Source organism: Coffea arabica, chromosome 6e, assembly GCF_036785885.1.
Source record: "Coffea arabica cultivar ET-39 chromosome 6e, Coffea Arabica ET-39 HiFi, whole genome shotgun sequence".
Lineage (NCBI taxonomy): Eukaryota > Viridiplantae > Streptophyta > Magnoliopsida > Gentianales > Rubiaceae > Coffea > Coffea arabica.
The window spans coordinates 13,091,864-13,119,833 of NC_092321.1; the positions used below are offsets into that span (position 1 = coordinate 13,091,864).

Genomic DNA, 27,970 nt, shown 5'->3' on the forward strand with positions numbered 1-27,970 from the left:
GAGGGATAAAATGGTGGAACCTCAAGTTTGAATTAAGTTGTGTCTGCTGATTTGTCGTTTTCGTTCGTTTTTCTACGTGGGTGGTAATACGGCAATACACGTCGTCGTTTGAGTGCTGACGTGTCCCCTCCTTCCCACCCTGGAGTCGGTTCGTTTCGTGAATAACTAAATCCGGTATGATCCCTCACGCAGCTTTCTTTCTTCAGCTTCCATTTTCAGAAGAAACACTGAAAATACTCAAAAACAATAACGAAATCCGTAAAAGCTAACCAAAAAAATCGCTTTTTCAAAATTTTCACTCTTGCCGGAGGAGAAAAGTAATCGAGAATCCCTGTCATTTTCCTCCAATTTCGATTACGTATACGCATACGCGTACGTAAATGTACGTGCATATCTGTACAGAGACGATCATTCGGTAATTGGAAGGTGTATTTATAGTATAAATAATTTTGGAGAAGTGAAAAATGGCACTGTTGCGGAAATTGTTTTATCGGAAGCCGCCGGATGGACTCCTGGAGATCTCCGAGCGTGTTTACGGTTTGTTCTGCGATATCTATCCTCGTATATTTTGTAATTCTGGTGTTTTGAGCTGAATATTTGTTGCTTGGTTGTATTGTATGGATTGTGTCAAATTAACTGTACGAGTGTACGTTAATTTTGAAATTTTGGTGATTTGAAGTTCAGTAACGTCGTTGAAATGTGAACTAATTTTGATTGTATTAATAAATACATATGTTAGGATTTTTTTTTCAAAGATTAATGTCGAATTGGAAGGTAATGCATTGGTTGGAGTTGTTTTGATTAGCATTACAGCAATGATAGTTCAACTGAGATAGTGGAATGCAATTTGATTTCATGTTTCTTGAGTAAATGCAGTTTGCATTTGTAAGGTTTTTTCTGTTAAATTTCCATAAATGAGTTGTTGATGACGTCGTTGTGGTCTCGAAGCACTGTGTAAGGAGTTAGTTTGCTGGTTATATGGGGAAAGAAGGACTAATTCCTCTAGGTGTTAGTCAAAATCATAGTGGTCGATGTTAGTCTTTAGGTGGTCTAGAGCCTGTTTCTGATTAATGAAAATCTCTTGGAAACCTTGACAGTGTGTTGCTTTTTGCAAGGTTTTAAAATGCTAAAGATGTTGACAGTAGCGCCTCCCTTGCAGCTTCTCCAAATCAGCTTTCTTAAGCTTCAAATAACTTATTCATTGTCTGCAACTAAGTCAGGCCCTTAGAATTGGTCCGACTGAGCAAGCGTTATGCACGTGCAGCAATGGCAACAGGTGTACAGAATAAGATTAGGTGCATACCTGAAGGACGTTGATGTCCATTTCCATAACTCTCTTGAAACGTTTTCAAGATGGTTTTGACAATGGAATTCCGAGAACATGTGCAAATAGAGACATTTTAATTACACGGAACAAATTTTAACACTCCGAGGAGAGCTGCGTGTACTTATTTAGTTTTTCTACACAAAGAAGGAATCTATAAGGTCTTCTCTTGTTTTGAAATAAATAAATGTTTTTGCTGAAAATTTCTATATGAAGGAATCGATGAAGATGGAAATTAAAATAGTCACACGTTGTACTGATCATTATCTGCTTTATTTCTGTTTTGGTGGATATTTTCTTGAAATAAATTGTAAGTAGAAAAAACTTGAATCACCTTCAATCACTTTTTCCTTGTTTGCTTTTTCTCCTTTTCTCCATTAGCATCAAATTCATCTACCTGGAGTGTTAAAATTGTCACAGATTTTTTAAATATAATTTTTAAGCATTTCTTCAAAAGATGCTTTTCAGGAATTTTTAGGAATATAATTTGGCAAGCCATGTCTGAAATTAGAGAATGCTGCTGGAAATGTGATCCATTTTTTTTTGCAAAGCTGTAGTACTGATAGAACATGTATGTCATGTCCTTTCAAGACAAGATGGTAGCAGAAAATATTGAGGTGATCTGTCCTGTTTGGGAGTGTTTTCAATTGCTTCATGGGTTACATTTACCACAACCTTTTAGTGACCAATCAGTAGCTTAGAAACATTGAGGCTTTTTTAAGTGATTCAGGTTGAATGTCTTATGGAAGAGTTGTTCCAGTCCTGATACTTGGGACAGAAATATTTTCAGTTTGAGGGAGGTGTGGAATTGTCATTTTGCGTATTTGTGACTTTATTTTGATTTTAGTTGGCCATGAGCTTCGCCAATTGAATTCATGGTGGATCTGTGTTGCATCTTGCAATGGAAAATGCTAACAACTGATTGTTAGGGACCTCTAGCCTTGATGTCAAGATGTTTATCTGCAAGCTGTGAGGCTTTGAAGAAAATGTTCTTTTGAAATGGTATCTATCAGGAATAAACTTTGTTCAGAAAATTTGAGGTGCATCTGTGCCAGTAGCAGAGGCAGGTCAGGAGGGGCTGTCACCCCTCTAACTTCCGAGAGATTTTATCATAATTTATACAATTGTATAGAATTTTTTATTTAGATACTTATTTTGCACAAGAATTTTCTTAAATTTTCTCTCTCCCTCTCTGATTTTCTGCAATTAGATTAGATTTCTTTCTTCTCTTTAGATGTAGTTTGATCAATTTTTATAATTCTTTGTGTTAGTGCATTGCCCATAGAGGATCTTTTCTTTTTTTTATGATACGCAGCATTGTACCTGGTGCAATTCTTGTACTTTTTTTCTCCTTTGGGCCTGTGGAAAAAATGCTTCATTTGATTCCATCAGTTTTCCTTTGCAACTGCTGTATTGTAAGATAACATGTTGTACAGCATTTCTTTCTCCAAATCACCCCTCCCTTTGGTGAGATCCTGGTTCTGAGAACCGATGTTTACTGCTTCTTCTAACAAAGAACTTACATGTAAATCTGTAAAATGTTAATCAAAAAGATGATTACTTGGTTGTTTACAAGTGATGAACTATTTCCCTGGTACAATTAGCTTTCTAAGAGTATTCATTGTGATTGGTCTTCTCTTTGCTGTAAAACAAGAAAGTCCTAATTTTATTATTGATTAAGGACCAACTATTTCTAATGTTGTCTCTGTAGTATTTGATTGCTGTTTTACAACTGATGTTTGGGATGAAGAAAACTACAAAGGCTATGTAGGAGGCGTCATTAGTCAACTCCGGGATCAGTTTCCTGATGCCTCAATCTTGGTTTTCAATTTTCGTGACGCTGAGTGGCAGAGCCGGATTGCAAATGCTTTGTCTGAATATGATATGACCATAATGGATTATCCTCGTCAGTATGAGGGTTGCCCATTACTCCCCATGGAGGTGATCCATCACTTTTTGAGATCTAGTGAAAGCTGGCTTTCACTTGGACAGCAAAATCTGCTTGTAATGCACTGTGAACGTGGTGGTTGGCCAGTTTTAGCTTTCATGTTGGCCGCATTGTTGATATATAGGAAACAATACAGTGGGGAGCAGAAAACACTGGACATGGTTTATAAGCAGGCTCCACGGGAACTGCTCCACTTGCTTGCACCGTTGAATCCAATTCCTTCTCAGTTAAGGTACTTGCAGTATGTTTCAAGGAGGAATCTAGTATCACAGTGGCCACCACTGGATAGGGCACTTGCTTTGGATTGTGTCATTATCAGAATGATACCTAATTTTGACGGAGAGGGTGGTTTTCGACCAATATTTCGTATTTACGGTCAGGACCCCTCTCTTGTTGCTGATCGTGCTCCAAAGGTTTTATTCTCAACTCCAAAGAGGAGTAAAGCTGTTAGGCATTACAAACAGGTAAATTATTATGACTTATGCCTTGGTTATACGTTTTTCGATGTGCAAATCATCGCTATTCTTAGGGAAATTGTATGTTGTTCACTTTATTGGCTCAGATGTTCATCAGTTTGGACACAGAGTCCAGAGTGTGTCACCTTCGTTTGCATATTTTATGGTGATTCTGGCATTCATTCATCTGTTTGAACTCAAGAGTCTAGTAGTGAAGGATCAGTATTAGTGTTGCTCTTGCTGTCCTAAACAAAGAAGTGAGATGTTTTAAGACTGAGAGTTGGCTGTTTTACTTCAAACGCATCCTTGTGCAAGACAGTGGTTCTTGGATCACACAGTATGTCTTCCAGTTTCAGGAGTGATAACCAACATTCTCTTTTAGCATCATGGTAGTATTGGGGGATTTTTTTTTCCTTCCGTTTTTTTTGGGGGGTTGGGGAGGGGATCACTAGACTGGTTTTAGTTTTTTGCTAATTGGACAAGACTTGCTGAAGGCCATCAGGCCCATCACCTTCTCCAGTTTGGGTTGCATTCCAAATTCTGCCTGTTGAAAAGTATTTAAGTCCAGTCGAAACCAAGGAACCTAAGCACAAATGTTTGACTTGGTGAAACCTTATTTTGTCGAATTGTTGTATTTGTTGGGCAGCCACTGGGCTCTACATCAACCAAAATGGTACAAGTTAACAGAAGTTGAATAATATAAGGATGAGGCAACTTCTTTGGTTTGTTAGAATAGACTCTTAGATGGGCAGAATGCAACTTCTCAGCTATTAGAACCTAGAGAAGATATAATCTTAAATGACTTTTGAGACTACGCTTCTCAAGTGCTATCCTGGACAGAGGCTAGGGTCATGACAACCAAGTTTTTTTTTTTTTTTTTTTTTTCTCTTATCCATTTTATTCAGAACTGGCAATATACATGTATTATTGCTGAAGCCACAGCCTTTATTGTACCACTAGAACTTGTCAGTTAATTTTTCTCAGATTTTCCTTTTTTAAAAATCCAAAGAAGCATCAATATGAAATATTGCTATAGCAAATAATTTTGAAAGTATCATTGCCTGAAATACAAGAACAACTTCCTGGAATAAACATTTATCTTCTTATATTATGAGGAGCTGTTTTGTCTTGGGTCATTTCAATCTGGATTTTTGATAGTTTAAACCTATAAGTTGGAGGAATGCCTTTTCTGACTCTTACTTCTGGGAATTGGATCTAGATCCTGGGAATGTGAGGATGAACAGCCATTAATAATAACACCAAATGACCAAGCTTTGAGGACGCTAAGGACTTCCTATGAACTAAGGGCTTAACTCTTGATGTTTTCTTATTTCATCGATAATGAGTTTATGTTCACTAAATTAGTTTACAAAAGCTCTGTATTGATTTTGGATAGTAGAGACCTGAGATTTACGCTACAACATATTTTCTACTTGAACAGGTTATGTTGTTCCAATTTTCTATTTATACTTTATATGTTGTATTTTGTTGGACTAGGCTTTTGATCATAACATATGAACCTTATTGCATGTTTGTAGGCAGAATGTGAGTTGGTTAAGATTGATATAAACTGCTGTATCCAAGGTGATGTTGTCCTGGAGTGTATTAGCTTGTACGATGACATGCAACGTGAAAAGATGATTTTCCGAGCTATGTTTAACACTGCCTTTATCAGATCAAATATTTTAATGCTTAATCGCGATGAAATTGACATATTGTGGGATGCCAAGGATCTGTTTCCAAAAAATTTCAGGGCAGAGGTATGTTACTTTGCTTGTGATTAAATGTGGTTTTCTTCAGTAGGAGGCATCATCACATTAATGACCTTGTAATGAAGGTCCTTTTCTCGGAGATGGATGCAGCAACTTCCGTAGTTCCGGGGAATATGTCCTGTTTTGAAGAGAAAGACGGCCTTCCAGTGGAGGCATTTGCAAAAGTTAATGAGATCTTTAGCAGTGTGGATTGGCTGATTCCAAAGGCAGAGGCTGCACTCAGTGTGATTCACCAAGTGGCTGCATCAAATGTTGTCCAAGAAAAGTTGGCTGCTGATGCTTTCCATACTATGGGAAGCGGCACATCCCCAAAAGAAATGGCAGCTGAAAAGCTTCAGGAGAAAGAAAACTCTGCAGCTTTAGAGGAAATTGTTAAGATTTCCACGTACTTGATGTCCAAGGAGCAGTCTGGCTCCTCTACCGGTTCTCTCTTGGATGTAGATGTGAATAAACAGACAGTAGGATCGCAATCTGTACAGAGTGGTATAGTGACTGCAAAATTGCCACATCCGGTTGCTCCGTCTGAATCTTGTATGATCACTGCTGAAAAGTCTAGTCTTACATATTCACATTCAGACGTTATGCCTACAGCTTCACCTCTCTTGCCAGCTTATCAGGAAAAGCATACTTCAGAAACCACACCTGCAGAAGTATCATCCCAAAATGAACCTTGCATATCTCCACAGGAAATTGGTGAGAAAAAAATAGTCCCAATTTTCTCTGCAACTGAGCCTGAACCTCATACAATTACTCCTTCAACTAAACCTATTCCTTCACCTCAACCTCTAAAGGATGCAATTATTGATTCTCCATCCCCTCCTCCATTGCCCCCACACCCTACCACACCTCCTCTGATGGATAAAATAACCAGACCTCCTCCACCTCCACCTCCACCCCTTCCCACTGTTTCATCTATAGCAGCAGAAGTAGCTAGTAGTAGGGCTCCCCCATCACCACCCCCACCGCCAACTACTTCTTTGATTGAAAATGCAACTAGCAGTACTGGAACATGCCAAGTAGCTTCTCTATCCCCTCAGGTTTCAACTGAATCTTCTTTTGTTACTTCACCCAGAAGAACTGGACCACCACCTCCCCCACCAACCCCTCTACTCCCACTGCCTTTTACTGCATCAACCATAGCAGAAAAAGCAACTAATAGCAGGGCTTCTTCACCACCACCTCCCCCACCATCACCACCTATAAATGCTACATTGATTGTACATGCAACTAGTGCTACCAAAGCAGCACCACTACTTCCTCCACTGCCTCAGCTTTCGACTGCTTCTTTTCCAGAGACTTTGCCTAGAAGAACTGGGCCACCCTCACCACCTTCTCCACCTGATACTGCTGCTTCTTTAACAGAAAGTGACGTTGGTAGAACTGGGCCACCTCCCCCTCCTCCTCCACCAACTCTGACCCCTCCAGCAACGCCCTCATCTTCTAGAGATGGAATGCCTCAAGTTCCATCCCCTCCAACTCCACCTCCTCCTCCTCCAGTCCCTCCCTTGAAGGAGATTTCAACTCCTATAGGTGGCCCACCTCCACCACCACCTCCTCCAGCAACGCCCTCATCTTCTAGAGATGGAATGCCTCAAGTTCCATCCCCTCCAACCCCACCTCCTCCTCCTCCAGTCCCTCCGTTGAAGGAGATTTCAACTCCTATAGGTGGCCCACCTCCACCACCACCTCCTCCTTTAGTCTCTGGACCTTCTGCAGGACATAAAAATTTATCAGTGAGGCCCCCACCACCCCCTCCTCCGACGATGGCTGCCTCAGCCAAGGATAGCTCCTCTTTGATTCCATCAGCGCCTCCTCCTCCGCTCCCTTCTAATGGGAATCTTAAAGGAGGTTTTGGGCCAACTCATTCTGTTTCAACGGCTACTGGTAGCAGTGGTAGTTTGTCACCATCTCCCCCTCCTCCTTCTGCTCCTCTGCCTGGTAAAGGAAGAAACTTATTATCACGTACCATACCATCAAAAAGCAATCAGACCAAAAAATTGAAGCCTCTGCATTGGCTGAAATTAACAAGAGCTGTGCAAGGAAGCTTGTGGGCTGAGTCACAGAAATCTGGTGACACTGCCAAGTATGTTGCAGTTTGCACAAATGACAAATTTGGGAAGTGATTCGTTGATTTTGTATTTCTGGGCCTTCAATTTTGTAATCTTTTGTGTGTGTTGATTAGGGCTCCAGAGATTGATATTTCCGAACTTGAATCACTCTTCTCAGCTGCAGTTCCAAGCTCAGACAGGAAAGCAAATTCGCGGGCATCACTGGGGCAAAAACCTGAGAAAGTGCAACTGGTATTTATTTTCTCTTTGAGGTTAAGTGTGTTTTCTCATAGTTTTTTAATGCTTGTCTCAGGCTAGTGCCATACATTACTGTGTTGTGGTCATGTCTAGGAATTCAGATAAGCTCTGGTGTAATGTGCACTTTTAAAAATGGTATAAATTTAATGTGTTTTGATTACCCATGACATACTGGATACATTCCTAAATTTTCAAAGGTAACTCATTTACAGAACAGCTCCAACATACACTCAAGGGCAATCAGGCTGTGGACATGTTTCCATCAATTTGTTAAATCGTAAAGCTTGAGTAATTGGAACTTTTGGCTGTTTAATCTTAAAGATACTTCCATTGCTGGCAGTGCATTGTGTCCATATACCTATTCAATTGTGGCATTTAATATTGTAGTCGTCAAGGAGATGGCAGAAAGTAATACCTTTCTGCGGTCCTTAAGGTAGGCTGGAAAAATCAGTAAAAAGTACTGCTCACATAACACACTTCTGTGGAGAAAAGATACTAAGTTATTGAATTCTTGGCACTTGGTAATATAAAAAGAGTTTATGAATTTCTAATTTTGCAGATTGATCATAGGCGTGCATATAATTGTGAGATCATGCTGTCAAAGATAAAGATACCATTGCCCGACTTATTGGTAAGTTTCCTGTGGTATTGTTACTTCTCAGAATGGTTCTGTCTAAGATTTTCACTTACTCTGGAACTTTATGATATTTTTATCCTTAAGAGGATTTACTTTTACACCAATATTTATGGATTTTATATAGCTTTAGGTCCATGATAGTTCTGTTTTTTTTTTTTTTGGTGTTCAGTGATAAATAATAAAAAATTGATTGATGCGAAGATATCTGATAGCCTAGCTATTGTAGTTTTCTGCATTGTTATCTTATATAGCTTCCCTTGTGAAAACATTCATTACCAATAGTCTTGCTGTCTAGTTTGCTATATCTTGCATTTTTGCAGGAAAGCATGGCCAATGGGTTTGAACTATATGCTGGCCTTTATTTTTGCATTACTAAGAAAGTAAATTTTTTTTATACATAAATGGCATCTTTTATTGATAGGCAAAGAATGTACACAAGCATTCTAACAAAGTCAAATTTATTAGACCAATTTTAGCGAATGAAGTTTATGATATTGTTAGGACTTATTCTCAAGAATTTGTGACTTGGTAAAATGGTGTTGATACAAATATTTGGTTTTACTCAAGTGATGATATTACATTTTTAAGTCTTCATTCCTGAGGGATTCTCAAGATTTAGTGTGTTGTCTTACTTATTTGTATCTGTACCTTGCTTACAACCGCTTCTCTACCTAAGTGCTAGCAAGACACTTCAAGCATGCTGTGTCCATCTTGGGTAGTCTTACATCTGCCTTTCCTGTTTAAACATATTCACATAAGAACTAGTTTAGGCCTTAAAAGTCTTATAACAAATTATCGTCCTCCCTCTCTGTTTTATTTTCTTCCTTTGCCTTTACTACCAGACCTCTCCTCTCTCAGATTCAGTTGCACTCTTTTCCAAAATTGTTGTGTTAATTATGTTTCTGAAAATTATATCATAAAATATTGAATTACCTACAGAGTTCAGTGCTTGCCTTGGAAGATTCAGCACTGGATGACGATCAGGTTGAAAACCTGATAAAATTTTGCCCAACAAAAGAGGAAATGGAACTGCTAAAGGTAATACTCATGTTAGCTTATTATGATATCTGTTTTCTCTGGGAGTTTACAGAGTGTGGGAGCTGTACCCAGGTGAAAATGACTAGTACAGATTAAGTAATCTTTCTACTCTTCCTTGTCTAACATGTAAGTATTTTTCCATTTTATTTTTTTCAGGGTTATAAAGGAGAGAAAGATAAGTTAGGAAAATGTGAACAGGTTTCTTTAATTTTGGTTATCCACTTTAAATTATTTTCTTTCTATCAAGAAGGAATAAATTTGCCGTTCTGTTTGGCCAGCTCAACTGAGTTAAAAATGGTATTATTTTTGTGTTCTTTTCAGTTCTTCTTGGAGTTGATGCAAGTACCACGAATAGAATCTAAGCTCAGAGTTTTCTCTTTTAAGATTCAGTTCCACTCCCAGGTTTGCAAACAATACATATGTTGATTTGGCCTTTACAATTAATGGGCTTGCGTCCTATAACTTTATGCTTTGTCTTGTCATTTACAGGTTTCTGAGCTACAGAAGAATCTAAATATTGTAAATTCTGCAGCTGATCAGGCAATATTTTCCACATGCTGATTATGTCTCTTTATTCAATTGTTCAGTTGCAATCAATATCTTATTCATATATCTTAAACTATATTCATCAGATCAGGAGTTCAGTCAAATTGAAGAGAATCATGCAAACAATTCTTTCATTGGGAAATGCATTGAACCAGGGAACTGCAAGGGGTATGTACTTCATAGTTGGTCAGAGAAGGATTTCATTTATCTTTTCCAGCGGTGGATTCACACTAGGGGCACATGCCCCCACTGCCTCCTTGAAAATTGTATAACTATAGTATTCATGATATTTGATTTTTGCCACCACTAGGTTATTGTTAAGTGAAAATTAACATATACTAGTTTGGTAACTTAATGGAAATGGTAGGTAGAAATCCAAGAACCTCTTGCTTCAATTATCTAGTTTCCTTGTAACTTCTTGTACTTTGTTAATTATAAGATAAAAAAGTTGTATGGACTTTCAATAAAACAAAAATCTTAATTTGCCTAGAAGTAGTTGAGTTATTTGTTTTGCCTCCTGATCTCCTTTTAACCCATAAAAAGCAAGTAATATTTATTCTCTCTCCAACTCTTCTCCTTTGATCACCTCCTTTGTCCCGCCTTCATCCCAAGCAAACACAAAACGTTGAAAACTTATCTCAAGCAATTGTAATAGGTTATATGTAATTTATGAAGGAAAACAATTATTCTATTAGTGAATTCCAATGTGTCATTTTATGTTATACTACTCATACAATTTTTGTAACTTTTCTTTTGGAGATAGTTGTATTATTTTTACTTATTATGTGAATATTTTTGTCATTCTTATTTTTAGGGGAAAAAGAACAATAAACATCTTCTATGTTGTCTTTGTCCCACTGAAACTTATGCTTGGCTCCACCACTGATCTTCTTTATCATGAAATCTAAGTACATATAAATAGAGGATCGAGGATTTCTGCCAGTGCAAGATATTGATCTCCAATCAATTGTTGTATATTTGTATTTTCTGCACAAGTGATTATGTCTTAGGTTACAGCCTCTACCCTTTACTTGTATGTTGTTTTCATGTTTTCTTTTGGTAGCTTTTCCTTTTTTTTGACGTTGTTAGTGCCTCTTAAGGAAAAGTATTTTGTGCAAAGATCAACCAAAATTATCATAATTTCTGCTGTTGGCTATGCTTTCAAGAAATTCGTGATGTAATTGATTGAATGCCTCTCAAGTCCAGCCACACAGGTCTTCTCAGGGCATTCTTTAAATTTTTGGCTCATGTTCATTAGATCCCATGATCTTTTTTTGCCTCTAAGACCTGTAATCACCTGAAATGTGGATTTGAATTTTAATTCAATTGTACATTTTACTAAGCACTTGTTGTATGAGTTTGTTCTTGTACAGTTATTTTTATAAACAGCAGGTGCAGCTCAATTTCACAGCTGAAAGTGCTTCGAAGGCCAAGGAAAATATTTGTAGTTTAAAATATTGCTTATGGTAACTAATTGAATTTTAATCGTAAGAAAGCTGTACATGGATTCTTGAATATTTCAATATTTAATTTCCACTGCCTTCTTTTATTGGCTCCTTATATTCTCATTTTTCATCTCATGAAACATTGCTTATGAGTTTTGGATGTTAATGCTTTTTTCTTTCTGGCATCATGAGTTTGCTGTCTGATTACCTTGATGCTTTTGTGATAGGCTCTGCAGTCGGGTTCAGATTAGACAGCCTTCTTAAACTTACCGATACACGCGCTCGAAATAACAAGATGACACTAATGCATTACCTTTGCAAGGTGCAGATCACGATTTCATGACTAGTCTCTAATGCTTATGGTATTGGTATATGTATATGCATGTTGTGCTTTTTGAGCACTTCTGCTGTGCATTTTTGTTGCCAATACGTGAATGTATTGTATTAATTTGAATGGTGCCTATGGTGAAGATCTCGTGTATCCATTTAAAATGTTTATTTCGAGAAATTTGAGATTTCATCATTGTTTCGTTGCTGGAGATAATGACTGATGCTTTATTGCTGTTTATGCAAATGCCTTACCTCTTTGATGGAGAAACTCAAAAAGTTACATTCTTTGCCCTCTTGTTGCTGTGGTTTTTCCTCATCACTGCCTTGCAGTCCAACCTTTTGCAATTTCCACAAAGGACAGTCTGTTGCCATTGGAGTTTGTGCAATCCCTGTTGATTAGTTGTATTCTTTATGTTTCTGTGACCACCTGCTTGTCTCTAACGTTGTGCTATTAGACCAATGTTGTCTAGAGTATCTGAGACAGCCCTTGCTTGAGCCAGTGGTTGTCCATATGATAACACATATTTTCTAAATATTTGACTGCTATTCTCCACTGTAATTATTTTTTAATTAAATTTTCACATGTTAAGCATCACGAGTTTATCCTGTTTACTGTGATGTATTGATATCAATTAACCTTCAAACTGCTTTCTGTAATACCTGCATACAAACACTGCAGCCATTGTGCAATGTAGTAGCTAATCTTAGGCAATCACAGGTCCATGCTGCAGCAATGTTATGACTGTAAAGCCAAGCCTAACCTTTGGTTTGTCAAGTAAACACAATTGTTATTTTATTTGTCAAACTTATTCATCATTTGACGATGACTTTTTGTTTTTCCTTCTGAACTTCGTCTGTGTCTGTTACTACAAATTACTAGTTGTTTGCTTTAAAGTTACTGATGCTGTTGACTTTTGAGCTCTGACCAATAAAATTTTCATTGACATTTTTCTTGTTCATTGTTTGATTACAATTTTTTGTTAAATATTTCATTAGGTGCTTGCTGATAAACTGCCAGAACTTCTGGATTTTTCCAAAGATCTATCTAGCTTGGAACCTGCTTCAAAGGTATACATTTATTGTAGTAATAATAATTACCCAATCCAGCATAGGTGGTGTCTGCTGATTGGACTTTTCAGTTTCATTTAGAATCTGTTATTGAGTTATATATGGTATCCAGGTCCAATTGAAAATTTTGGCAGAGGAGATGCAAGCTATTAGCAAAGGACTTGAAAAGGTCATACAGGAGTTGTCCATGTCTGAAAATGATGGGACTGTGTCTGAAAATTTTTGCAAGGTATCATTTGAGCTCCTATTTACATACAAATTCTCAACATTCTTTTTCGGATCACAAAAATTTGCTTCAACTGCCCACTGCTTTATCACACGTCTTTGAAGTCCTGGAAATAGCTTAATGTTGTGCTACACTGTTGAGCATATCCAACTACAACTGGCAAACTTGTTAGGCCAGTTCTTCTCTCCTGTGCTACTGTTGAGTCACAGTAAGCATCAAAAGCTTTGCTGTTATTGGTGACTGCAAAATAATTTAAGTTGATTTTGCATATGCAAGGAATAGACAAATCTTAGATAAGAAATAGGAATGTTTGTATCTGATAATTAAGCATCTCTAAGGTGGAAGGCTGGACTCAATTTAGCATTTAAACGGAAGAGGTCTATTGACATCTCCTCTTTTATTGGTGCCATGGAAAAGAATAAAACATGTCAATTTAAATTAATTGTGCACTCCATTACGTCACCTCTGCTGAGTTTTGATGTTGTGAGAGTTGATCCCAATATTCCTTGAAAATGTTTTGTCTTCAGTCAGTGTTGCGCAGACAATCAGCTGTCTTCTAGGATGGAAATTGTGGTTTATCACGATTTCACCTGTTGAGACATTCACTAGATAACATATGCTAGCACATATACAACTGGTATACGTTAGCCTTCTAAGTCTTGAAGTTTACCTCCATGAGTCTAGTATTGTGACTTTCCAGTTGGTATTTGTTCAAGTGGATCATTTGAGTTGTACTCATCCATTTATTGCATGTTTAAACTGATCTGAGAGCTTGTGCCATCCCTTCCTTTTGTTTTGACTTGGCATTGACATTAATCTTTTTCATTCCTTTTCCTGGCTATGGAATAATTAATGATACTCTGGCAAAATGAAATAGTTTATTCAACAAGAGGTTTCTAATTTGTAACTTAGTTTCTTTAATTTGGAAATCTTTAAGGATATTCTCAATGATTATGTAGGCCTTCACAAATAAGATTGGAGACTGTTTGTTTTGGAGTTATGGATTAGTATTTATCTAATTCAATGTCTAAGAAGGAGAGAGTGCATGGACTTCATTTAGCTTAACAGCAGAAGAAAACAGCCCAATGTTTGAGGACCAAAAGAAGCATAGAACTAAAGTTTCTTGAATGTACTGTGGATTATAAAGAAAGAATAGGAAAAGGTGCTGATGAGGAGTGGGGGAACTTTCCATAATAATAAGAATTTATCCTGGAAAGTGGGTAGGCTAATGACCTGGATGAAGAGAGGATTATTTTCCATAATAAAGATAAGAATAGTATCCTGGAGTACGGGAAGGCAAATGACCTGGATGGATTTTTTAAACCTTGGCTTCATCCTGGAAACCTTGTCTTATCTGGTTACAGAAAACAAAAAATCAAACATGTATTAAATGTGATTTGAGCCTTTGGATTGCTGGCAGATTCAGGTTGTATATTCCCCACTTAGTAGTTTTCTTGGGCTGAGTGTGGAGGTTGTGGGTAGGGGTTTAGTGTCGCAGTTAATAACTCCTATTTTGTCTAACAATATAGCTGGGTGTTGTCAGGGGTTTCCTACATAATTGCATGAAAAAATTTCAAATAATGATGGAATTAAGCTTTGGGAATGGATGAAGGAGGTGAAAAGTGATTGTGTTTCTTTCCTTGGGTTATATAGGCTAACTGGGGCAATTACTGGAGACGAGATGCTGCCTCAGCTTTTGGGATATGGGGGACTTCGATAGTTTATAAACGAGAAGCAGTTAGGACTTACCTTAATTGATGAACTCTTTTCCTTGGCGGGTTGGGCTGTTGATTTACCTGAATGTGAAATACTGTCCATCGTCAAGTTTGGTACTTCATAAATACCTTGGACTAGCCTTGCTTGTAAACTACAGGGATCCACAATTGAGAGGTCAGAGAAAAACCTAGCATGTCCGAAAAGGATTGTTTAGTGAAAGGTGGCAAAGCTACTAGGGTAAGAATTCCATAAAGCAAAGTGAAGCATTTCCTATGCATCCCACAGTGTTGCAAAGTATTTTGAATCCCAATAAAAGCACCTATTGGAGTGGGAGTGCGAGGTACTAGAGATCCTCTGACTTTTCATTGTCAAGTGGTGGATGCTGAGACTCCGTATGAAGAAATGCCTCTTTGAAGGATTGTAATGGAGGTAACTACTAGAACAACTACTAATGTGGAGGTTTGCATTTATTTCAAATAGCGTTAGCAATTGCCTATTTGAGACAGGTTGCGAGATGAGGGGGAAAATGTAATTTGTTTGAGAGAAGGCACTGGGGTGAAACTCTGTATTGATGAGTTGTGTGGCAGGAGAAATTCGTGACGAGGTTTTCCAACCTCTTTCTAATTGCTCTTACAGAAGCTAGTATTGCTATAATAATCATCAGGAAGGAGGGTGGGGGTGGGGGGAGGGGGAATATTTGAGATCCACATTTTAGGCATGTTTATACTATTGGGAAGTAGAATCTGACCAGGATCATTATTGTAGACCTGTATGTTTATCTGGTTGGAAGAGGATGTGATAAATGCAGACCAACCAAAAGCCCAGGATTTTAACACTAAAATCTTTGCATGAGAGGTTAGCAGCAATAGGGCTGAAAGCTTTCCTTTAAAAACTGACTTTGGGGTAGCAAGGGCCTTCTTTTCTCTTATCATGGAATGGTGGTTTGTATATCAATCCTTCAGTTTCCCTTGCTTCCTCATTCCATCCCTTCCCTTTGACAGAGATACTCAAAAAGAAATTGTGAAACAAAAAAGGACCAAGGCACCAAAGAAAGTTCCTTTTATCACTTGGTCTGCAACATAAAATGCTATCCAAAGTGCACAAAATATGAAAAAAAAAAAAAGAACTAGTTCCATTTATTGGTGTCTCGTGTGGTAGAAAAATGGGGAAGACTCTAATCTGCTTTTGCATTGCTTAATAGTCAATCATTGGAAAAATATATGGACAACCTGGAGGTTAGAAGGAAGAGCTTAGGAGACATTCAGGGGTGGCAAGTGGCAGATTAGCACTTTGGAACCATATTTATTGAGCATATGGAACTTTTGGAGACGAGAAAAATCTCTTTAGGCAAATCAAGATTACCGTGGTACTTCACTTATTTTTTTGGTAGGTGGCCATTACAGCTTGTATTGATACCTTGGAAGGATTGTTGGACGGCACTTTATCTGTTGCACATTATTTTTAGGTTATGTTTGCCCCTTTGTCTTCCATTCTGATATCTGTTTTCATTTTGTTTTTCTTTTCATATCTTTGTCTGCTCATTTCATTACTTGTATGGGCTTCCACTATCAGGCCTTGAAAGAGTTCCTCTCTTTTGCTGAAGGAGAAGTGAGATCCTTGGCTTCACTCTATTCTGGGGTGGTATGTCTCGTCTAGCATCCTAAATTTTGCTGCAGTAATCTTTTCTCAGGTGGGCATGATGTTAACTTGTTCTTGTGCCTCTTTCTATTACTTGAATCTTTGCAGGGCAGAAATGTTGATGCGTTGATTCTGTACTTTGGAGAAGATCCATCTCGTTGCCCATTTGAACAAGGTGTTTGAGATTACTTTACTATATATTACTAGTTTGGTTTTAGGTCTGGAAGATGTGGTGACTTCAGCACTCATAATTTCTACAGTGTGGTTGCATCTTTAGGATGGCTTCCGTGGATTTCAAGCAAAGTGTTTGGGAATGCTTTTTATCTTTAAGTTTGGTAATCGGACTTGGGGGTTTTATTACCATACAGATTAGAGAAACTTTCAAAGAAAAGAAACCACTGGAACCAAGAGAAAGTGGATTTAAGTTGATGAAGTTTTGAAATTTGAAGGTAGAATGAATAGAAACATCAGTCAATCCCCACTAATTAGTCTTAAAAACATCTCTGGCAGTTCTTATTCTGCTGCTTTCCTTCTTTTCACAATGTTACATGGTACATGGGCTTAATAATATTCTGAATTTTGCAGTTATTTCAACCATTCTCAACTTTATGAGAATGTTCAATCGAGCCCATGAGGAAAATTGCAAGCAGCTTGAGTTTGAGCGAAAGAAAGCAGAAAAGGAAGCTGCAGCTGAAAAACTTCAGTTAGATGGTCGAGGAAAAGGGGCTGAGCACATGGTACATTCTCCAATTAAGAGTTAGGTAATCATACATTGGACCCTTCCACTTCCACTTCCATTCCACGTTAAGACTATACAATCTAGCCTATGATGCTTTAACGCTACAAGCTGTACCAGTCCATTAGGCTGCTTGAGTCTCAACATCGAATCGTGGTGGTTAGTAGGGAAGCAATGTGCATTATACCAGTCCTAGGTTTGTAAGATAGCATGTTCTGACAGCGTTTAGAATTTGATAAGAGCAGGCGTGAATCCTTATCTTCCTAATGGCGACTTCAGTTTCTCTGACTCCAGTGTATTATATATGAATCCTTTTCAGCAGAATCTGGAAATTTACGACCTGTTTGTAGTAGGTGGGTCGTGAATAAGTCTTTCTAGCAAAATAAACAGAAGGCAAGAAAGATTTCGGTTAAAAAAAAAAAAAGTGGTCTGCATTTCCTTTGTATTAATTAGTTATCTTCTGGTAAATCTTTAGATTGTTTCAGCTAAATTATTTGCCAATCATGTATATATGTAGCAACTTTTAGCTGCCGTCAAGAAGAGCAACATGTTTCCAGGTGATTTTTTATTCAACTGCGTGTGTTTGTTTCAGGTTCATTTCTCTTTCGAAGTAAGGAACATTACGTCTTCTCATCTCTTCTTCCCTCCATGAATCACAAATTATACCAAAAACTGTCCCACATCTCCACGATAAGATAAGCTCTTCCAAAAAGTGAACGCAAAATTAGCTGTGAATTAAAGAAAGAACAAATAATTTAGCTCTGAATCTATTAAAGTCAATGACCCAAGAACAACCATTACAACCAACAGAGCAACAGCCAAACTACCCAACAAACATCAACCCCCAATGAGCCAAATCAAGGGAAGATTTTCCTTTGTTATACCAATGCAAACTTGAGGGAAGGGCCAGAGGGAGGTTCAAATCGCTTCCCACTACTCTACTGCAGAAGGCTTCAGAAGTACTGGTGTACTACTAGTGGTGGATTCAAAATTTACCTCGCTTTTGGGCTTCACCATAAGGACAAGTCTATGTCTATCTCAATTCCTAGGCTGGAAAATTCTGATAAACCTTGGCACCCGTTCCACAGTAGCATATTTTTGAGTCCTTGATCTTTGTTACCGTAATCACAATTATTATTGATGTTTTAGCTAGAGCAACGACATCCCCACACACCCCTTATTTGATATCCACTCACCCTCATCACTTTAATTTTAATCACATTCTCAGCCAAGCTAATCAGCTTAATTTTTGTTGTATCCGGAGCTAATTTAAGGTTCGTAAAAATGTAAATGAATATAAAGTAGAACCGTATAATAATATTATTATTTCTCTTTAGCTAAATAGTTCAATTTGATTGTGATCCAGTACTTGGATCTTCTGTGAAGAGCTTGCTTGCTTTCTAGGTTGGTTAATTCATTTTCTTCCCCTAAAGCTAAAAAGATTGCAGATTTCTTTTTCTTTGTTGATTTTTTTATAGGATTAGGTCAGGGTAATGTGGTATTAGCACAGAAAACACAGCACTGACTCAAGATCCAAAAACCATCCTATGCTGTGCCGCAGTCCACGAACGGCGTAATGTACTTGTCGCAAATCACGTGCCGTTAACGGTATGCTTGTGGGGTCTTTTGGTTCACAGAAATTGAGAAAATGATTCTTCTTCAGTCCTTTGTCTAGCAACAAAAGCTACCCCCTGAGTTAATGGGCACAAACCTTGCCTCCACCAAAAATGCCACATTTAAGTGATTTGTTTCAAAAAATCCAGGCGGGTGTGTTGTGCAACCGCTTAATCCGGTGGTGGTTTAGTTCCCTCCGGATTTTCCCTGGGCCTCCTTAGGTCCGCCCCCTCCCCCTTAGTGTAGAATAGATTAGGTTATATAACAGTTATCGTGTCCGAGAAAAAAAAAAAAAAGAGTTAATGGGCACCAACTGCGATCTCAATAGGTTTAAAATTTCCAAGAGAGCAAATCCAAGAATTTCTCCTATTCTAATTTGTATATTCATCAAAATTCAAGGGGGTCATTATTGCTAGTACCATGCTTTGAATATAGGGATAATTTCACAAACCTCTCCTAAGGTTTATAACAATTTCAGGTAGTACTCTCCAAGTTTAAAAAATTACACATATCCCCTCATTGTCTAAAATGACAAAAATAACCTTCATCCAATGTTGAATTTAAAGTCTCCATGAAGAGAACTAATGTATTGTAAATTAAATTTAGTAAATCGTTTGAAAAAAGTAAAAAATGAAAAAAGAAGAACAAGAGTGATAAATTTCTATCTCGTCATAGACACCCACAAAATCTAAACCCAATCTTACTCCATATAGTAGTGATTTTAGAGTAAATAAAAACGTTAGTTTCCTCCACATATAGATTCTTATTGAATTAGTTTTGTTGGGCAAGTAAGTATTAACATTTTTTTAGTGGACAGGAACAAATTTACTAAAGAACTTTATAAAAATATGTGAGTAATGTTTTGAATTTAACGTTACTGAGGAGTTTTGTTTTTTTGAAGGATAATCATCTAAGGGCATTTTAGGATTTTTAATGGGGATTTTTTGCTTACATCAGCAAAGTGAGCTTCAAAGTATTTTCTAAGGGAGTTTTTTGTAATTATTTAAACCTAAGGGGTGCTATTTGCAATTACCATAAATCTCAAGGGAGGTTTGTGAAATTATCCCTTGAATACAATGGTCAAAATGCCTTTTATGTGTGTATATATATATATATATATATATATATATATATATATATCTCTTTGGCTGTTAAGAGTAACTCAATTCTTCATTGACCCCAAATTGAAACCGAAGGTCTTGGATGGGTTATCCCTAGCTGCCGAATCTCTTAACAAATTTTTCTACATTATTCCCCCATCGAGTTCTCTTGTATTGTACAAATATTTTTGTCTTTCTAGTGCTGACGTTTTCCATTTTGCATGCAGGCAATTGCAGTGGAGAAAACTCGTGTCGGTCGCAGCAGTGTTGACAGACGACATAAAAGAATTGAGTAAAGGCTTCAAAGGAGGCAATTTTTTGTCGGAATCTAATGTCTTAGCCATGATTTGACATCACATATTCACCGACAGGAGAAAGTTCCAGTGAATTACCACATTTGTCATCAATCTGATGCATTAAAAGAATTAAAATATGACATACATACAGATTATTAGTATGTACAGTACACCTGTATAGAAAAAAATTAATTCGTATAAATAACTTTTTGCATGCATTATTTGTCAATACTAGTTGTATTTATTCTACTCATATAAATTATAATACTAAATCATCCCAGGTGTTCAATTAAGTTTTGTCATAATTTACATCTATCATAGGGAAAAAAAAAAAGATTTATAATATGCGCTGATTGAAATAGGACCAGCCCTAGTTGGGCCGCACTATAAATGAATGTGACTTGGGAAAATAAATATTTTAGTGAACAGTTTACTTGTCAGAATTGGATTCATTTGTCTTCATCAGATATCTACACTTACGTAAAGGTCTTGATGATGCCCAAGTTAAACGGATGAAAACACACAAAATATACTTCCTCTGCCCTGCCCATAAAGATTAGTTCATCACTCACCTCAAGTGAAATACCATTTTGCTTGTGATATATTTCTCCATCTTCAATTGCATTAAGAGTAGTTTATGGGGTGATCTTAAATTTTTTTTTTTCCTAAAATAATGATGCTGATTCTCATGCTTCATGAAGATTCTCAAGAATACTCCAATATGGGTTCTTTTTTATGAATGTTTTTAGCAAATTAGGTGTGACACTCACGTTTTCTCTTCACTAAATTAGTATATTCTCTTGCTAGTTTCCAGGGGGTGGGTGTAGGGGAGAAGAATCTTTTGCAGCTGATAGCAAGGAAAAAAAAAGGTTTAAACAAAATAATTGTGAACTTAAGAAAAATGTTTAGCCTAATTAGACCCCGGATTAACCAGAAAAAAATATAGAAAGGGATGGTTTCCTCTTGTATCTCGAGTAAAGATTATCTGTTTTAAGTTTCATTGAATGCATCTTTTTGGCCATCTTCAACGGTATTGCACGCGTAAAGATTTTCTGTTAGCACGTTATAAAGTTTACCCAAACCTTGAAATGTCACACAAGCTTATTAGCAATAATTGATACTTTAGTTAAACAACCTCAATAATTATTAGGCATGGTAAAACAATACCATTTTTACCTGAAGTAGGACCCCATCCATCCCATGATTAAACTACCTTTTTCCCCTGTAAGGAACATGATTAAACAGCTACCACAGCTGTAATTGATTTTTCACCAATCAAATAAATATGTACATAGCCCATTATTACCACCCACAACATTAATTCAAGGATTTAGCCCAAGAGAGAGAGAGAGAAATCAATACAAGTACAACGGGCCAATTATTCATGATCTCATAGGACCACTTACGGTTGATGGCGAGCAGCTCAATCAAACACTCGGACTCAGGTTGACCGAGTTCGAGTTACTCGACAAAGAAAACAAGTTGAGTTCGAGTATTGTTTTATGCTATTCGAGTGTTCGTCGAGTAGCTCGAGTATTTATTCTTATTTATGTAATATATTAATTATAATTATGAAATGACCAATAAGGGTATATAATTTAGATAAATTACATGATATCTTGTATGTTTTATAAAATTCTTAAACGGTAAAAAGGTAATATTGTAATTATATAAGAATTACTTTCAAGCTCGGACGAGTTTTGATGAAGCATTCGAACTCGTTAAAACTCATTACTTTTATCGAGGTTTAAAATTGTTTTGGTAGCTATCTACTTTAGAAGTAGTTGATTGATAACAATGTATTTTGTTGCTCAAGTTTGCTTGGAACCATTTGTAAAAGTGTATATTAGACTAATTTGGTACCTGATTCTATGAAGAATGATCCATGTGCCTAAAGGTAAAACATCAATAACGGTCATTGTCTTCATATGTTAGAGTAGCTTGGGGGTTGGTGCTTGACTAAATGTAACTAACGAATTAAAGCAAAGTCCTTAAAGAAAATAAGGGCCTTTACTATTATGACCTAATTCTCGGAGAAACTGTTGGGAAAACTTTAGCGGCTGTAGCTTGGACCTCTTCAAAGAAGGTGCCAAATTCTCTTCATCTACTCGTACTGTCATACGCTGTACTTCAATATGGAACTACCACCTCCCTTACTCTTATGTAAGTTGCAGATAAAAAGCTAAAACAACACTACCACCACCCAAATTAGCCAAAAGATGACAAACAATTGATTCTGACGCTAAAATTCTTCTCTCTCTCTCTTCTCAAATCTTTTGCTATTGACCATGGAGCATAATAATGCATGTAGGACTTGTTCACTACTAGTAAACAACTGCATTTTGAATTAATCAAAAAAAAAAAAAAACAAAGAAAGAAGCCCGGAAAAAAGACCAAATTAGTAAACTCGAAAAACCAAAAATCTTATTCATCTGTTCCAATCCGAAGCTTTGTACTTTTGAGATGCATATGTATGCATGTGAGATGAGTAACTTTGAGGGAGTGTCCTTTGTCGGTGCCTCTCCTGCATCGGTTGCAGGAGTCACACAGATCCTTTGACACAAAAGTAAGAGAATAAATACCTTCAAGATCTGCTACTAATCCTAAATAACCTAATCATTCATCCCCCAACATTATCTCACTACATTTACTTTTTCACTTTTTCAGTAACACTTGCACTTGATTTACTCACATTCTTACATCAAACATGTGGCAGTACAGTATAAACATGTACCTAATCTAAGCAAAATGCCTAAAGAACAGAGGAAAAAAGGTGAAGAGGGATGTTACTATTGTGGTCCACTTTTTTCTTTTTCCTTTTTTGTTTACTCTCCTGAGTTCTCTGACTCCTCTCCTTCGCCCCTTCTTTTATGTTAGTGAGTGGAATCCCAATGTCTTCATGATTTTCATCATACCAATTGCCATTTCTTGAAATCAAAGCCTCAATCAATCCATTACTTAACCAAAGGGTCCCCAGTGTACTCATTACTGCTGTCTACCTGAGAGAGGAAAGTGATAAGAGTTGTACAAAAGAAGCAAGAATATGGATGTGGGGAGAAGAAAAGGGGGTGGTGGAGCTACATCATCAAGAATTGGTGTTGTGGCAGGGTCTGTTTGGGAGAGCAGAATGAAGCTTGATGAAGTCAAAGGTGGCATCAAAGTTTTTAATGGTGAGAAAAATGGTAGTAATGATTCAGAAGAAAATGATGAAAAGGATGGTGGGACTAGTAATAGATTAGCTATTGTTCCAGCTCAAGTGGATAAAAAAATGAACTTGAGGCCAAAAACGAGTCCAGTGGGGGCTAGTGGGAAGAGGAAAACTTGGAAATCTGACAGTTTGGAGAAGAGCCCAATTCAGATTGCTAGGCAAAGATCTGAAACAAACAAGAATCTTGATGAACAGTTTAGAGAATTGAGTATGTCTGCTGATGGAATTAAAAGGAGCCCAGCTCAGAGCAAGAAGTCAAAATCTGAGGCAATTAAGGATTTGGGTGCTTCGGTTGATGGAATTGAGAAAAGCCCAATTCAGAGTATGAAGATAAGATCTGCTTCTCAAAAGTTTTCTAGTGAATCCTCTGATGGAAATGACAAGAATCCAACTCAATTGAGGAAATTGAAATCAGAGACCATTAAGGCCTTGAACACTGAAAATGCAAGTGAGAAGACTTCTGAATTGAGGAAAGTAAAATCAGATTCAATTAAGGCTGTTGAGGACTCTTCTAATGGGAATGTTAATAATTCCCTCCAGCTGGTGAAAGCAAAAACTGTATCAAGCAAGGATTTTGATGATGATAATGGCAAGAGTTCTAAAGTGCAGTCTGAGAAAGAAAAGGCAGTTGTTGATGAGTCAAATAAGAGTCCTAAAGAAGACAACATAGTTAGAATGGAGAAAACAAGGTTTGATGAAGATTGTAAGGAAGTTGATGTTTGTGAAGAGAAGGTGATTACAAGCAATATTAGCAGCAATGCGGGACAGCAGCAGGTCAAATCTCCACCAATAGTAGAAGACACTGACGATTTTGACGATGCTGATGGTGATGAAGAAGATTGGGATGCGGAGTTGGAGGAAGAGGGTGATCAGGAAATTGAAGTTGAGATTGAAAAGACGAGTCTTGTTGTGAAGGAGATCAGTGTTGCTGAGCAGAAGCCAAAGAAGGTTGTGGTAGAAGAGAAGAAATTTCGTCAGAGCAATGAAAGGCCGATGTCAATTCCATCACTGGTGAAGAAACAGTCTCCTCCTGTTGTCAGCCATGCCAGAGTTCATCCAAGTCCAACAAAGAAAAGACCAAGTAAGTGCATATTGTTCAATTGCACACCATTGATCATGATCAGAAATGTGACATTCTTACCACAAAAAATGCACTGAAATTTCTGCTGCTGCTGTTGTTGTTCAAGTTCCAGATGAATTTCAGGGAAGTCCTAGAACTCATAGCAAATTACAGAGCTTTGGTAAGATTTATTTTCTGTGCTGAATTCAATTATATTTATTAGAGACTACTAGATGGCAATTTGCATTTCTTGCTGGAGTATGTTTTGCAGTTGACTTGGTGATGTGGAGAGATGCATCAAAATCAGCATTTGTCTTTGGCATTGGAACATTTATCATTATTTCATCTTCATACGCTAAGGATCTCAACATCAGGTAATTAATTACTTATCTTGCTCTTGAAGAGTGAAAAGACATTTTAACTCTGTTTTGTTAATAATCTGTTTTAAATAAAGAGCACTTGACTGAATTTTCTTGAATCATGGCAACGACAGTGCAATATCTGTGTTATCCTATCTGGGATTGATCTATCTTGCAGCAATTTTCCTCTTCAGATCACTCATTTCCAGGTAATTTTTTTCTTTATTTCAATAGATAAAAGTGATTACAACTGATGGCTCTTCTCAAAAGGCTTTATACCATTTAATAGGGGAGCTGTTGATTTAGATGATTCAAGCATGGACTATGTTGTTGGGGAAGAGGAAGCAGTTTGGTTGGTGAAATTGATTCTTCCCTGTGTAAATGAGTTTCTGTTGAAAATCAAAGCTCTCTTCTCTGGAGATCCTGCTACTACAATGAAGGTAAAATTAATGGGGTTGGGGGATAAAAAAACTCCTCCAGCTCATATGATCTCTCCATTTTTTTTTCTTGAATTTTGATGATATCAATTTTTTGGGACAATTTCAGTTTGATGTTTGATGGGAATTTATGAGTAGTAGTTGACAATTTGTAAATCTATTCTGACAGATGGCAGTGCTACTGTTTGTTTTGGCACGGTGTGGCAGCTCCATAACCATATGGAAAATGGTCAAATTGGGTGAGTTTTTCCATAACGCCAATGCTTATCTTTCTAGCATGGCATGGCTGAAGCAATTGCACCGATTTCTTTTGTTTTTTTTTTTGAATTGTTTGAAAGCATATAAGATGCATCCTCTTTCCTCCTCATTTCATATTAATTACCATTTGCTATAGTATTCGTCAAAAGATTCTCATGTCTAAAGACAAAATTCACACACATTCTTTTATTTTATACCAAAGAAAAACTCTGAAAAAAAAAACACCAGTACGAAAGAAAGATTTGATACACGCGAAATAAAAAAATAATTAAAAATTTGTGTATAAAATTAATAAAAAATTACAATCCAAACACCTCAACAAGTATAAGTTGAAGTAATTTTCTGTACTTTGACAGACTTTATAGATTTCCTTTTCTGATCATTCCTTGTGGGGAAATGGGTTTTACTTTCTTCTGGTGGCTGACGCTTGTTTTCTGTCACAGGCTTTTTCGGAGTTTTCACAGTGCCAAAAGTCTGCTCATCCTATTCCACTCAATTAACTGCTTACGGTAAAAAGCCAAAAAAAAAAAACCCCATAATAAATCTTTTGCTCTCTCAAATCTGAATTTGTTTTCTTCATCTGCACATCACAATTGCATAAAAGTTAGTAGTTCAATTCATTCATGTTACATACGTCTCTGGAGTCTTGATTGTTTGTACCGTTATAGCAGTGCCTACCCACAAGAACCTGTCTACATCTCATCTGCAAAGACCAGACAGGGTCACCCCACCAAACTACCAGCCTCCTTCTATTTATTATGCAGTATTTTTCTGGGGGGAGCTTTATAAGTATAGCATGTTGAATTGTTGATCCAACTTTCTTTAGGATTAGGTGATTAGTTGCTGAAACTGAAAGAAACTAATGTTTGGAAGATGGATCCCACAAAATAAAAGTAGTACTCCATTAGGATATAAGCATATGGTTGCATGAGGTCCGATTTCAGTTCCCATCAAGTTATCATTTTATTACACATACATAAAAGAAAGAAAATCCTACCATAGCTATGTATTGTACCCCAAATTCAAGAATTTGCTGACACGAATTGCATATATGTTCATGAAGGTGTATTTTGGATTCGACGATTTCGGGACGCTTGGGAATCATGTTCTCATAAGAAAGCCGTGGCATTTGCTATCTTCACACTGGTGTGGAATTTGTCTTCAATTGTTGCCCGAATTTGGGCAGGTAAAATAGTTCCTGACTTTACTAGTTCCCCTTTTGATCCTAAATTTGGTGAAAAAGAAAGCCTAAAAGAAACCAGGAACAAGTAGTTTCTTTCAGCCTAACATATTTTTGAAAAAAAAAATATATATATATTGTTAAAATTGTGAAAAGGATAGATTAATTACTAGAAAAGATGATGTCTAAACATTCAATTTTACAAAAAAAAATTTACAAAAAAAAAAAAGGGAAGTGACATTTAGACTCGCAAATTAGTCTCTTTTTTTTTTTTTTTGTCAAAAGTCATATTTGTATTCATAACTTGACATTGCAAGGTTTGATACATCACATGGGAAAGCTCTCTTCCCATTCAACATTCCTAATTAGCTTGACAGCAAACTTTGCTAATCTATGTGCACATTTGTTCCCTATTCTATGGACAAAAGAGAAAGTACATTTGTCAAACAAGCATCTCATGTTTGCAATGTCCTCTAGAATGATATCAACTCTAGCTTCTTTCCCGTTTTCCTTGTTAATCATGTCCACCACCTCCTTGCAATCAGACTGGAGCTCCACTTCTCTCCATTGAGCCTCTCGAGCCATCAGCATTCCCATTCGGATTGCTGCCGCTTCCTCCACTAGGGGCTCGCAAATTAGTCTCTTGACTCTTTGGAAGCATACTATTATTTAGTGAGTGGATTGAAGTGCAAGAAGCTAAAATGGAAGAACGTTTCTATTTTTACATATACAATTTAATCATTAAATTTAGGCTTCTAAATATGGCTAAATATTTCAAGCACGTAGCCTATTGTGAATTATATGCGAAAAAAAAATAAAAAGAAAAATGACAACCGATACAATTATTGACTTTTTTTTTTTTTTTTGCCAGTGTTCATGTTATTTGTGGCGTATAGATATTACCAGCCATCCTTCATTGGAGAGGGATGGGCTACAGCTGAGGTGCAAACAAGAGCTGAAGATTCTTCTTCCACTTCAGGACAAAGTGGAGGCCACGTCCAGCGACAACGGCCGAGGCCCATTGTAACGGAAACAGGGAAACAAAAGAGGACCTTTTAAGCATATGCAGGCCCAATTGCCCATTACACTTTGTTTATTATAGTTTGATACCACAAGAAATAAAAAAAGTATAGATGAAAACGAAAAAAAAAAGTTTTAGTCTTGTGTGTCCTTAATTTTCTGATGTTTTAGGAAATAAGTTTAGATATGTAAAAATAAAGTATATATTAAAGAAGAAATGAAAAAAAGAAGCTTTTTTCTAGACTCGTGTGTG

General features: G+C 37.0%; 1 protein-coding gene across 1 annotated transcript; it reads left to right on the forward strand.

Annotated features, from left to right (window-relative positions):
• Positions 1 to 26: 26 nt before the first annotated feature.
• Positions 27 to 27,958, forward strand: LOC113694557 (formin-like protein 18). Its single transcript, XM_072056022.1, is given in 27 exon segments — positions 27 to 537; positions 3,036 to 3,736; positions 5,266 to 5,487; positions 5,565 to 7,582; positions 7,682 to 7,799; positions 8,365 to 8,436; positions 9,382 to 9,480; positions 9,637 to 9,678; positions 9,802 to 9,882; positions 9,970 to 10,020; positions 10,113 to 10,194; positions 11,699 to 11,793; positions 12,798 to 12,869; positions 12,982 to 13,098; positions 16,384 to 16,452; positions 16,558 to 16,624; positions 17,035 to 17,210; positions 17,306 to 17,381; positions 23,216 to 24,484; positions 24,591 to 24,644; positions 24,735 to 24,837; positions 24,957 to 25,031; positions 25,112 to 25,262; positions 25,429 to 25,498; positions 25,961 to 26,026; positions 26,581 to 26,703; positions 27,569 to 27,958. Coding segments are annotated over 27 exon segments (6,330 nt in total). The 5' UTR covers positions 27 to 464; the 3' UTR covers positions 27,757 to 27,958.
• The last annotated feature ends 12 nt before the right edge of the window (positions 27,959 to 27,970 follow it).